This window comes from Periplaneta americana, chromosome 1 (assembly GCF_040183065.1).
Source record: "Periplaneta americana isolate PAMFEO1 chromosome 1, P.americana_PAMFEO1_priV1, whole genome shotgun sequence".
NCBI classification, from domain to species: Eukaryota; Metazoa; Arthropoda; class Insecta; order Blattodea; family Blattidae; genus Periplaneta; species Periplaneta americana.
The window spans coordinates 45,683,019-45,696,575 of record NC_091117.1 but is presented as its reverse complement, the minus strand read 5'-3'; the positions used below and the strand labels follow the sequence as shown (position 1 = coordinate 45,696,575).

Sequence of the window (13,557 nt, the reverse complement as noted above, 5' to 3'; positions counted from 1 at the left end):
CAGTACACCGGAAAAAAATCTATAAAAATCGGCACCAGGTAAGCTGGTAGTTTTATACAACGTCATTAATTGACATTAAATATATTCAGCTAGTTTCAGCCCAAGACTTTATGATACAATTACAAACCATTTTCCAAATTTGAAATATTTTATAATTGAAGCTTTTCAAACAGAAATTTACAAAATTATTCATTAGCCTACTGTATATAATATCAACAAATCAATTTTTATACCTCTTATTTCTGTCGACTATACTCATATTTTCATTGAATATCACTGGCTTCTCTCTGATTGTCAATTTATATTAAATATTTTTTGTTTTCTTTTTTTCTCTTTCTTCTTCCTCTTCTTCTTCTTTTTTTTTTGCTCTCGTGTGTTATTTATTGGTTTGAATTAAGTTACTTACTGTAATTAGCAAACTGTCCTTGTAAATTTTATGTTATATTATTGGCTAAGACCACACCGTACACGAGCCTGGCTCTTACGGTAGTGGCTAGAAACATTTTTGTTCTATAAATTTAATTTGTACTCAATAGCTAGCTAGTTAAATAAATAATAAAATAAAATAAAGTTAAATAAATAATTGACTTTTAAATACGAGTATTTGCGCCGATTTTTGATTACTGCATTCAAACAATGTCAGACATACTTTTATAAATAACTGTTTTGTCAAGAAATGTACACAAATTAAATAAATTTACCTAACAAATATTTATTTGATAATGTTATGAAACAATTAAGAATTATTATTAATTAAAAAATTAAGAGACAGCCCGGTTTGAACTGGAAACCACTTCATCTGCAGTTAAAGGCTCTTTCACAGAGCAAAAATACCGACTACTTTCAGTACGTAAAAGTTTCACTTTTATAATGAGGTAGATTACAGCAGTGAAGAAATCTGGCGAATATTGTCTCTATATCGTCACGGGAGAACGGTTGTCTATAAAACAGTGCACGATACACATGTTGAAAATGATATTGTTTTGTTCGCAGCTTAGCTACACGAGGCCTACCTTGTTTACAATATAAATTACCTGTAAATAACTGTGTCTTTGTTATAGTGATCTCAGTTTCATTTTCTAGATTATTGTACGTCATAAGATTTTAAAATTTTCTTAGAGTGTATTTTATTACAAATAATAAACAACTAAGCCTGGTTCATAATAAACCGGGAACGGATACTAAAATGAGAACGAGAACGGTAATATTGTTAAAATAAATGTATTTAACATTGTTTCCGTTCTCGTTCTCTTTGTCGTTTCCGTACCCGGTTTATTGTGAACCAGGCTTTAATTGTACAATAAGAAAATTGTGTTAAGGTTGCTGAACGCAGAGATAATACAGTACACATAAGAATGGACGATTGGGAACTAATAAAACTATGTTACGAAAAAGGATTCTTATTTCACAAGCAGTAGACTGACCTAATAGGCGACTAACCAGGACAACATTGTGATATGAGAAACAAGATGGACATGTATGCACAGAAAATTGGTGCTGACAATTGGATAAGGAGACTGACGAAGAATTAATGCGAATGGCGGTAAAAACTTAATCTTAATGTCAAAATTAAGATGCTTTTGATGTGATGATGATGATGATGATGATGATGATGCTATTTATAGCTAGTCATCACTATTAATTTTACGAGTATATACTCAATGTTCTTGAATCGTGGATAAATTACTCTTTAATACACTGCTCAGTCGATATAGGAGAAAGTCAATGTTCACCTAATTAGATAATAAAACGCCGAACAGGCCTCTGCAATCGGCAAGCGGTACAGCATGAAAGTCGAGGAATATTATGCGCAAGAAAACATCGATCAAACGGAATTGGTATTTAAGAGTTGTTAAATTCATTATAAAAATAAATCTGATACAACGTTAACACAAATTAAATATATTTCCTAGAATACATCTATAAAATACAATAATAAATAAGTAAATGCATAAATAAATAAATAAATAGATAAATATACACATAAGTAAATAAATCAATACATAAGTAAATAAATAAGTACATAAATAAATAAATGCATACATAAATAGATAAATAGACAAATAAATAAAAACATAAGTAAATAAATAATTAAAGAAATAAGTAAACAAAAACATAAATATGTAGGTAAGTAAATGAGTGAGTGAGTGAGTGAGTGAGTGAGTAAAGAGATAAATGAATAGATAAATACATAAATAGACAAATGAATAAATGTATATTTTCTTAAACTGTTCCGCAATATCCTTAATATTTGCGCCGTTTTCTAGATGTTGAATAATTATTACCTTGTCAAAAATACTTTGTCGTGAACGTATTGTAAGATATGTGGGGGCTTGTATTCTCCTCACAACAGCCCATGTACTATTTTCGCTTTCTTCAGATTAAAATGGATTCTAGTAAATCGGCGAAGCAGTGTAATGATTATATGAAAACCCCTAAAGTACTTATCTGTACGCTTAGAGACAATAAGCCTATTCTTAAATAAACTTTTCGGAGTCAAAATTGCTGTAAACGTTTTTACCCAGTAAAAACTTCAAGTCTACCATTTGCTATACCACAATAATCTCTTTCCATCTTTCCATACTCAATATTTTACATTGACAATTTAAATATCCTTGTATCGTCAACCAATTCTGATTTTGTCTATCCGAATTAGCTCATTAATTAGGGTTTCAAATTATTAATTCTAGTAGACAGTCCGTAAGGAAAACAGGAGTATATCTGGTGTTAGAGCACATGTCAGAATTTGAAGAAAAAGTACGTGATCAAAATAAACTACATATCTCCTAGTATAACGTAGAAAAAAATATTTCGAATTTGTGATGGAGTCAATGCTTATTTCAGCTCCTCGAATGGGCGCGAACCATCCATTCCATCTGCACGGATTCGCCTTCAATGTGATGGCAATGGGCAATTTGAAGGACACAGAAATGAACGCTGAAAACATTGTCAGTCTCCTGAAATCAAATCAACTTCAGCAATCCTCGGCACCACCTTTGAAAGACACTATAGCGATTCCATCAGGCGGATTTGTAGTTCTAAGAATATTTGCTAATAATTCAGGTAAGATGAGATAAAGACACCTTACATCCACATCCTGGTGAACATTCCACAATAAGGAAATTAATGTTCCAAAGATCTGTGCAGACTTTGAAAGACATTTTAGCTACCTTTAAAAAAGTTATGCAGTTCACACAATATTGGCTGATGATCCAGGTAAGAATGATGAGAAATACTGGGTACACTCAATACCTGACAAACACTAAACTTAAGAAATTGGTGTGTTTGTCCTCGGTAATAGCTTGATCTGTCTGTTCATATAAGGGTGATGACTGCTACTGAAGCTCTTAGTCACAAATGGTTAATTGTGTACGCCAGAAACTGGAAGTTTGTTGTTTTCCATACATGTTAATATCTGTCACTACTTGTTTTGACGTTGACTGCAGAAATGATTATTGTTTTCCGAACATATTAATATCTATCACTACTTCTGTTAACGTTAACGGTAACTGCGGAAGGATTGTTGTTTTCCGAACATATTAATATCTCTCACTACTTCTGTTAACGTTAACGGTAACTACGCAAAAAACTGTTGTTTTCCAAACATATTAATATCTCTCGCTACTTCTGTTAACGTTAACGGTAACTGCAGAAAGGTTGTTGTTTTCCAACATATTAATATCTCTCAATACTTCTATTAATGTAAACGGTAACTGCGGAAAAGTTGTTTTCAAACATATTAATATCTATCACTACTTCTATTAACGTTAAGTGCGGAAAAGATTGGTGTCTTCCAAACATATTAATTTCTATCACTACCTTTATTAACAGTAACTGCGGAAAACATTGTTGTTTCCAAACATATTAGTATATACATCTCTATTTCTATTAACGGTAACTGCAGAAAATATTGTTTTCCAAAGATATTAATATCTGTCACTACTTCTGTTAACGTTAGCGGTAACTGTGCAAGAGATTGTTGATTTTGAAACATATTAATGTCTATCAGTACTTCTATTAACGTTAGATTGTTGTCTTCCAAACATATTAATTTCTATCACTACTTTTATTGACAGTAACTGCGGAAAATATTGTCGTTTCCAAACATATATTTACTTCTCTTAACAGTAACTGCAGAAAATATTATTTTCCAAAGATATTAATATGTCACTACTTCTGTTAACGTTAACGGTAACTGCGGAAAAGATTGTTGATTTTGAAACATATTAATGTCTATCACTACTTCTATTACCGTTAACGGTAAATACGTAATTTTTTTTCAAATACAACGACAGTTTAATTTACCACTTTTTATATTAACGACAGCGGTTATTGTGAAAAAGGTTTTGTTTCCGAAACACAAGTTGATATATAATTTATCTTTATTTCAGTTAGCCATACGTTTAACACTAGCAATACCAACGGGGTGGGGGACTTTGTGCCCACTTTCTCCAAAATTTGTATTTAAATATGTAATTCATATATTAATAATATGCAAGTATTATTTATTTTCAGTTACGAATCCTTCTATCTTATTGTGTTATTATTTAACCGTTTTCACCGACAGTTTTGCTAAAACATGGAAATATGTCTAGCTGAACAAAAATCATCCTCTCTTTTTGAAGTACTTTTTCGAAAACATACAACGACATTTTAAATGTTCTTCTTTATTATAGTACATACGTACAATTTTCTGATTACAAATGTTAAAAAAAATATTCAAAATTTAGCATTTTTGCAGTAAAACTTTGGTCTGTTCAATATGAGGTTAAATGTGAAGAAAATTATGCATAATATTATTTTCAGACTTACTTACTTACTTACTTACAAATGGCTTTTAAGGAACCCGAAGGTTCATTGCCGCCCTCACATAAGCCCGCCATTGGTCCCTATCCTGTGCAAGATTAAGCCAGTCTCTATCATCATATCCCACCTCCCTCAAATCCATTTTAATATTATCCTCCCATTTACGTCTCGGCCTCCCTAAAGGTCTTTTTCCCTCCGGTCTCCCAACTAACACTCTATATGCATTTCTGGATTCGCCCATACGTGCTACATGCCCTGCCCATCTCAAACGTCTGGATTTCAAGTTCCTAATTATGTCAGGTGAAGAATACAATGTGTGCAGTTCTGTGTTGTGTAACTTTCTCCATTCTCCTGTAACTTCATCCCGCTTAGCCCCAAATATTTTCCTAAGCACCTTATTCTCAACCACTCTTAACCTATGTTCCTCTCTCAGAGTGAGAGTCCAAGTTTCACAGCCATATAGAAGAACCGGTAATATAACTGTTTTATAAATTCTAACTTTCAGATTTTTGGAGAGCAGACTGGATGATAAGAGCTTCTCAACCGAATAATAACACGCATTTCCCATATTTATTCTGCATTTAATTTCCTCCCGAGTGTCATTTATATTTGTTACTGTTACTCCAAGATATTTGAATTTTTCCACCTCTTCGAAGGATAAATCTCCAATATTTATATTTCCATTTCGTACAATATTCCCGTCACGAGACATAATCATATACTTTGTCTTTTCGGGATTTACTTCCAAACCGATCGCTTTACTTGCTTCAAGTAAAATTTCCGTGTTTTCCCTAACCGTTTGTGTATTTTCTCCTAACATATTCACGTCATCCGCATAGACAAGAAGCTGATGTAGCCCGTTCAATTCCAAACCCTGCCTGTTATCCTGAACTTTCCTAATGGCATATTCTATAGCGAAGTTAAAAAGTAAAGGTGATAGTGCATCTCCCTGCTTTAGCCCGCAGTGAATTGGAAAAGGATCAGATAGAAACTGGCCTATACGGACTCTGCTGTATGTTTCACTGAGACACATTTTAATTAATCGAACTAGTTTCTTGGGAATACCAAAATTATTTTCAGACTGTTAAGTTAAAGTAATATTGTTCGAAAATATACAATATTTTTTCTGTCACTTTTGCCAAGGGTTCATATTATTGATTTGTCAGTCGCAAATGGTAATTTAGTAGCGGAAGAATAGGTCCTTTTTATTATTGATTTCTGTATAAAATTTATGTAGGCTAACTCCTAACCTTTGCTCTATTGGACGAACTCATCCTCATTATGGGTAACTATAGTATGAATCATAACATTTCAATGAAAATTTTGAATAAATTTGAAAAATTCGAAATATTTTCTCTTTGAAGCATAGTTGCTAGCAGAGGTCTGCATCGGACGTTTTCGCTCGAGCGTCAAGTAGTTCATAGCATAATCCGATAGGTAGCGCACACGCATGATGGGTAAAATTGTCGCGAGTGATAAATCCTCGAACGGTATAAGCCGAGCGTTAGACATTCGTTCTTGTTACAGTGATGAACTGTGTAGTAACATCATAGATGTTTATCATTTCAAAACTTTGCAGTGTTTAACTAACCTCTCCATAGTACAACTACAAAACTTGCTTTAAAATGTAATATAAATGTTGTAGGTAAATGTTTTTTTTTTTTCTTCCCACACAGGAGTGATTTTCTTTTGCCACATCTGATAGATGTTATTGGATGTAAATGTAATTATTATAAACGGAGAACACAATCACGATAATGCAAGAACCGTATCAAGTTTTCTAGTAATAATAATAATAATAATAATAATAATAATAATAATAATAATAATAATAATAATAATAATAATAATCTCTGATAATTATTAGTGTATCAATCTTTGCGTCTGTAACAGTTGTGCAGCATGATTATTCGTTTTATTATATTTTCTATGACGTTATCTCTGTACTAATATTGCTATTAATCTACTACTACATCAATAATATTTTGTAAAACATTTCTACATTGTCGCAATATATAGGCGGAGCACTATGTATGGATCATATAATATATGTCATAAATCAAATATTGAATAATTATTAATTAGCAATAATAACTGTATATCGAAATTTTTCATACTAATTAATTTATAACTTAAGGTTACTGTTTTGGTACGTTCCATTAGACTGTTACATTAAACGTTTGTCATAAACGCAGAAAATAAAGCCTTATTTAAGCGTGTGAGCAAAACATATGTGTATCTTATCTGTCGCCTTTCATACAAGATAAGACATGTCGATGAGATGACCTTGTACTGTGCTTCTATTTATTACGAGCGTATCACGACCGATCTTATCTCATTAGAGGGTGCGACACTCGACCGAGTTCAAGCGAGCGATTTAACTCCAATGCAGCACTCTGGTTGCTAGTTTCAGCTGTTTTAATTTCATTCATGGTGGATCTGCATGAATCATACCACAAAATGTACATTAAATAATAAGACAATTAGCAGCAACATAATCTTAATGCTAATGTTTTCTCGTTAAGACAAGTTATTAATACTAATGGAAAATTTAAAATGAACTGTACTCAGCAATTAGATGTTGTATTGAACTGTTTCTCTCATTTACAAATGTGATTTTGTTATAACACTATTTCAAAGTCCTATCTAATGACAATGGATCTCGTTTACAGTGTACAGAATAAGTAATAGCGGTATTACTTTATTTCCCAGAACAATTTTAAGACACTTAATCCATCTAATCGAAAGGATGACATATTGGAAAAATTAACAGTTGGTACGACAATGACAAACAAAACATTCTCAATTAATTAATTTATTTTTGTTTCAGGATTCTGGTCTATGCATTGCCATTACCTAGACCATCATATGGCGGGCATGTCTCTTACTGTACAAGTAGGAGATCCAAAGGACAATCCACCCATACCGGCTGGATTCCCAAAGTGTGGCAATTTTGTGCCCCTTGATTAGTTTTGAAAATAAATTATTTACAATAAATACAAGCAATTGGGTCCCCTTCGACTCACAAGAAATATTGAATGCTGAAATGCCGAAAATAAACATGAATTTCTTCACATATTGTACCTTCGTTTTTCACATAGAATACGGGACAAAAAAAGTCGGTGTGCTATAAAATTTATTGCTTAGCTATTCCACTTGCATATCTTTCCCTTGTTGAAATAAAATAATACCAGTTAAACTATTTTCATTTTCAATTTCAACTATAATACTAGTACTGTTGAATAATCTCACAAGGATCTTTACCTGAAAACTAGACTTGCATTAGTAGAGTTGTTTACCGAAAATTGAAGTAGAAGAAATATTTTATGATTTCTTCTTGAAAGATGTGACCATTTTATTGTTTATAAATATTTCTATCAGTTCAATTAATACTACCTTCGTAAATGGTTAAATTCTTAGTCCAGAATCAATAATAGGAAGGTTGTATGAATAATTAAGAATCACTGTAGAAACAGTATGTTTCATTTTGATTTTAACATTTAATTTATTTTTGTGGGTAATATTCATTATTACATAATAAACCTACAATTTATGATTTATTGTTCAATGTTCAATAAAATGTATGTACTGAAACTATAAACAAATACTAAAGTGAATAATTTCAAGAGAAAAATTTTTCCGGGGCCCGGCATCGAACACGGGGCCTTTGTCTAAACGCACCAACGCTCTACCGACTGAGCCATCCAGAGACTCTACCAGACTTAGACTTGATTTTCCCCTTTATATCCACATACCTCAAACTGGGCTGACAAACAGTCAAACATCCAACACAGAGTGCACACAACCTCAGTATGACTTGAATTGTGGTTTTCTGTTAACGAACATTGACGTGTATTATGCAAATCTAGCTTTCTGGTATAGCTCCCTGTGAAGCTGTTTTGAATAATTTATTTGTATAGCAACAGGGTTGCTTGATACTAGATTTAATTCATCATTTTTATCGTGTTTTGTGACAATGAAACCTTTTAAAAGTAATTATGAACATTTAAATGGTGCAGAAAAACACAAAAGGAAAAAACGTGAAAAATATGTTTCGAAATCGACTAAAATGTCTCAGTATTTCGACCAAGAAGTCAAACACAAACTACCTGTGATGGTACGAATCCCAGTGTTCCAGTACCATGACTCAAGAAAGACTTAGTGCTCTCAGTGTTAAGTATTGAAAGTGAAAAAGCCCAAAGACTTGATCTACATGATCTGTTTGAGTCATTTGCTTTTCAAAAGGCCAGAATAGAAAAGAGCTTGTTGAACTAAGTTTCATATTAAATTTATTTTAGGTAGGCCTACTATTGTGTAATAATATCATTAATGAAATAGTAGTTATATCACAGTCTACTATATACAGTCGCGAAGCTCAGTGCGTAGTAAATATGCAAATATTAGACAGTTGCTCACTACTAGGATCGCTAATATCGCCTCATTACAGGCAATGCAAAATATTACCTCACAGTCTATTGTTTCTAGCACCCTCAAAACTCAAGCTTCGTGACTGTATATAGTAGACTGTGGTTATATCATTTAATTTTTTATTCAGTTCCGTTCACTTAATTTTGTTTAAAAATGGAGTATTTTGCTGTACTAAATTGTTTTATTCAAATTAGATGTAAAAAGTAAAATTATGAAAATATGAAAAAAAAAAATGACAGTAAGGAAAGGGGCCCAGATTATCATTTTTGCTGGAGGGCCAAGCTATAAAAAATTACGCCACTGGTGGTAATGGTAGTGGTAGTTGTGGTGTTGGTAGTAGTGATGGTAGTAGTGGTAGACAGTACAGAGTGATTTATATAGAACTGACACATTTCTTTCATTAATTGTTTCAAAACGAATTGTGCTAGCGACAACTTATTATACCTAAAATGTAGAGGAATTTTGGGAGATTATTTACCTCTATAGCAAATGTTGAAAATGTCCTCCATCCTGCATAAGGCACAACTCAACACGTCGTTCCATGTTACTGGCCATTCGTTGGAGGACTCTGTTGTCAATAACTTGAATCTCCTGTGTGATGTTGTGCTCCAGATCGTCCAATGTCTGGGGACGTTTGGCGTAAACCCTGTCTTTTAAGTAACCCCATAGAAAGAAGTCCGGCGTTGTCAAATCCGGAGATCTCGGTGGCCACAACGACAATAATTCAATCTTTTATCCTTATCTGGTTCCTGTAGCTGATGAACAACCGTAACCCTATATGGCTTTAGGCCTGCACTTTTCGCAGCTCTCTGACACATTGAGTAGGTGTACCCTGTCTCCTGCGACAAACGTCTTAATAATTTTTTGGGTGACTGCTCCAGTCGTGCTCTTACGTCAACAACAACCGTGGGAAGCCTAGATGAACGATGCTTGCCCTTTTCACTCACCAGAGATCCAGTTGTTTCCAATTTGTTTACCAGTCCCAATATTGTGTTTCTTTTGGGAGGATTGCGAACACCAAATTCTTTCAGGTATGCGCTTTGAGTAGCTGTAATTGAATTCGTAATCCAGTACTGCTTCACAAGGAAGAGTCGTTGATTTAATGTGTACTGCATTTTCACGTTGACACAAAATGTCGAAAACAGCTGCCAACAATAGGAATAAAACATAAACATCTGCGCATCTAGTGCTGTCAACAATAGGAATAAAACATAAACATCTGCGCATCTAGTGACAAGGAATCGAAACTACAGAACATTCTGCTTAATTTGATGCTAAAATTGGGTCAGTGCTGCCAACAATAGGAATAAAACATAAACATCTGCGCAACTAGTGACAAGGAATCGAAACTCCAGAACATTCTGCTTAATTTGGTGCTAAAATTGGGTCATTGAATGAATTTCCAACGGAATAATTAAAGAAAGAAATGTGTCAGTTCTATATAAATCACTCTGTAGTAGTAGATAGTAGTGGATAGTAGTAGATAGTAAGTAGTAGATGTTGAGGTGGTCGTGTTAGTGGTGATGGTGGTGGTGGTGGCGGTAGTAGTAGTACTAGTAGTAGTAGTAGTAGTAGTAGGAGTAGTAGTAGTAGTAGTAGTAGTGGTGGTGGTAGTAGTAGTAGTAGTAGCAGTAGTAGTAGTAGTAATATTGTGCCCGGTTTTCACTATACCATACAGTCTGATGTAAAATATTTTTGCACAGATTGATATATTGACATTAAGAGTATGTATTTCAGTCCCTAAGTCAAAACATAAAATAAATTGACTTAGAACGTTTTTGCAGTCCATGATTCAAATGGTCACTAGGACGAAAATGAAACTAGAATTAGAATCTAGAGAGGTCGTACTTAATTAATAACATAAAAACAAAAGACCAATTTTCTTTTAGTTTTTGGTTAAATTTCACCTACATGCCTTCATTTAAACAGGAGTGCACATATCCTAAACGACAAGTGGGAGGAACCTTACTGTTGGACCCTTTTGCGCGAGCTATCATCTTTCCGGGTTTGGCGCAGAGATCCTGTATCACCCTGTATACCAGGGTTAAGTCACAGTGGCATTTGTCGCACATCGCTTCTCGACTTCTAAAAATGCAACAAACTTTCAATGTAAATGTGCAAAAATGCGACAACCACATTGGACTTCAGAAACGAAGAAAAGGAGAAAATGAAATCAGAGATGTGTATGAACTAATCTAAATTTGAAGGAATGCTAATGGCATGGGCAAGGTTAAAAAAAGTATTGATCAATAGATGTTCGGAATGGATTTCAAAGAGTTGGTACAATTCGTATCAGTTAAGTGAACACTTTCTTCTAATTGATTTATATAATTCCATCGTATACTGTGTGATTGCAAGCAAAGATTTAGTTGCATGAATCTTGTAAAAACTGAAATTAGAAATCACCTTTCAGCAAAAGGAGTTAGCACTCTCCTAACAATAAATCTTGAAAGACATACTCGTAAAGAATTTCAATGTTTAGTGTGTCCATAAAATAACGTATTTGAATGTGATGTAAATTCAGCAGTAATTGATTCTAAACATACCTACGTCTAATGATTTACTTACATAAGTATATATAGAGTGTGGTAAGATAGATTGAAAATAATAAAATTCTAAGAAACAAATTACATTACTTTTTGTTTCTGTATAATTTTATCTTTTTGCGCAATTATTTATGATATTACATACGTAGTTCGCAATTTGTAAAAATATAATTTTTCATTTGTGCATTTTTGCGATAATTATTTATTTTCTAGCTTAAACCCTGCTGTATACAGCTATATGCATTTTCTTCTTTCCGGACACCAAGGACATACATTAGTCTAGTGGGAAGATATAATCATGTATTATGCCCATGTTGAATCTTTCGTACACTACTTTTAACACTTGAATATAAATAATTGATTAAATGGCGATCTTACTCGTGTTAATTGTGTAAGCATGTGCGGTTTCCTAGACATCACCATAACAAAAGTTGACAACAAACACACCTTCAAAATATGCAGAAAACCAACCACCACCACCACACACATACACAACACATCTAATCACCCCACACAACACAAACATGCTGCATTCAGGACAATGGTACACAGATTACTCAACATACCCATGAGCCAACAACACTACAATGAAGAAGTGAACACAATCAAATACATAGCACAAGAAAATGGTTACAACCGAAACCTAATAGACAACATCATAAGGAAGACAAAGCAAAAACTCAACAAACACAAAAACACAACACAAACACAAGAACACAAGAAATACATCAGACTAACATAAGAAATCAAAAACACGCACAAGATCGCATCCTCATTCAGAAAACAGAAATACAACATAGCATACAGAACAGAAAACACACTACAAAGACATCGCAACACACAAACAACACAAACAAATAAATACAACCACACAGGCGTATACAAACTCACATGCAATAGTTTCGACAGTTTCTACATTGGACAGACAGGTAGATCATTCCAAACTCGATGCAAAGAACACATTAAAGCAATAACCAGAGGACACAATACATCTACATACGCCGAACACATAACTAATGCTAACCCACACACACAATAACATAAATACAGATATGGAAATCCTACACATACAACCCAAAAACCAAAAACTCAACACACTAGAACAATATGAAATATATTGTACAGACACACTAAAACACACCCTGATCAAATTCTCAACACACAGATCAATTTCAGAACACACACACTATTTGACACCACATTTCAATACTTTTAAACAGTCGAACACACCCACACAACAGGCAGCGAAGTTAGAGATGACGCCGAGATCTAGTAGGCTCTGAGGATGGTGTGAAGAAACACCGAAACAGCTGTAAGCCGCACATGCTTACATAATTGACACGAGTAAGATCGCCAATTAATCAATTATTTATGTATTATGCCTTGTATGGTGTAATGCTGTTTAAATAGATCTACATTAGGCACTGTCTTGAATGCCCCGTCCGTAAAATGGATATGGTTTCTCGATATAATTATGTTCTAGAGCCGCATTCGTGCAGATTAAGACGAATTTGTTAGATTGTTCACACAACAATCGAATAACAATCTTTTCTTGCCCAAAGTTTGTTCTTATGATGGTATTACAGTTGCTTCTGCAAGCGTAAGTGGTACAGCGGAATATTATATTTCATTCCAGAAAATTCATTTGTAATTTTTCACTCATTGAAGTTGTTGAAATTTCTTCCCAGAATGTAGCAGAAAGAGGCTGGTTTGGATTTTGTTTGGTCCTTCGTTTTATCCCTCTCATTATTTCTTGCGTTTGAATCTCTGTATGAGC

The 13,557-nt window shown here is 33.6% G+C and overlaps 1 protein-coding gene across 3 annotated transcripts in view; it reads left to right on the top strand.

The window, feature by feature from the left end:
- Positions 1-11,948, top strand: part of LOC138695029 (uncharacterized) — an 87,097-nt gene extending 75,149 nt beyond the window's left edge. For 2 of the 3 annotated variants that reach the window (XM_069819372.1, XM_069819354.1), the window contains 2 exons: positions 2,845-3,063; positions 7,637-11,947. In XM_069819372.1, coding sequence (XP_069675473.1) covers positions 2,845-3,063; positions 7,637-7,776 — 359 coding nt within the window. In that variant the 3' untranslated portion in view covers positions 7,777-11,947. Of the gene's footprint in view, positions 1-2,844; positions 3,064-7,636 lie in introns of all 3 variants that reach the window. The other variant, XM_069819363.1, reaches the window with a different exon arrangement.
- Positions 11,949-13,557: the final 1,609 nt, after the last annotated feature.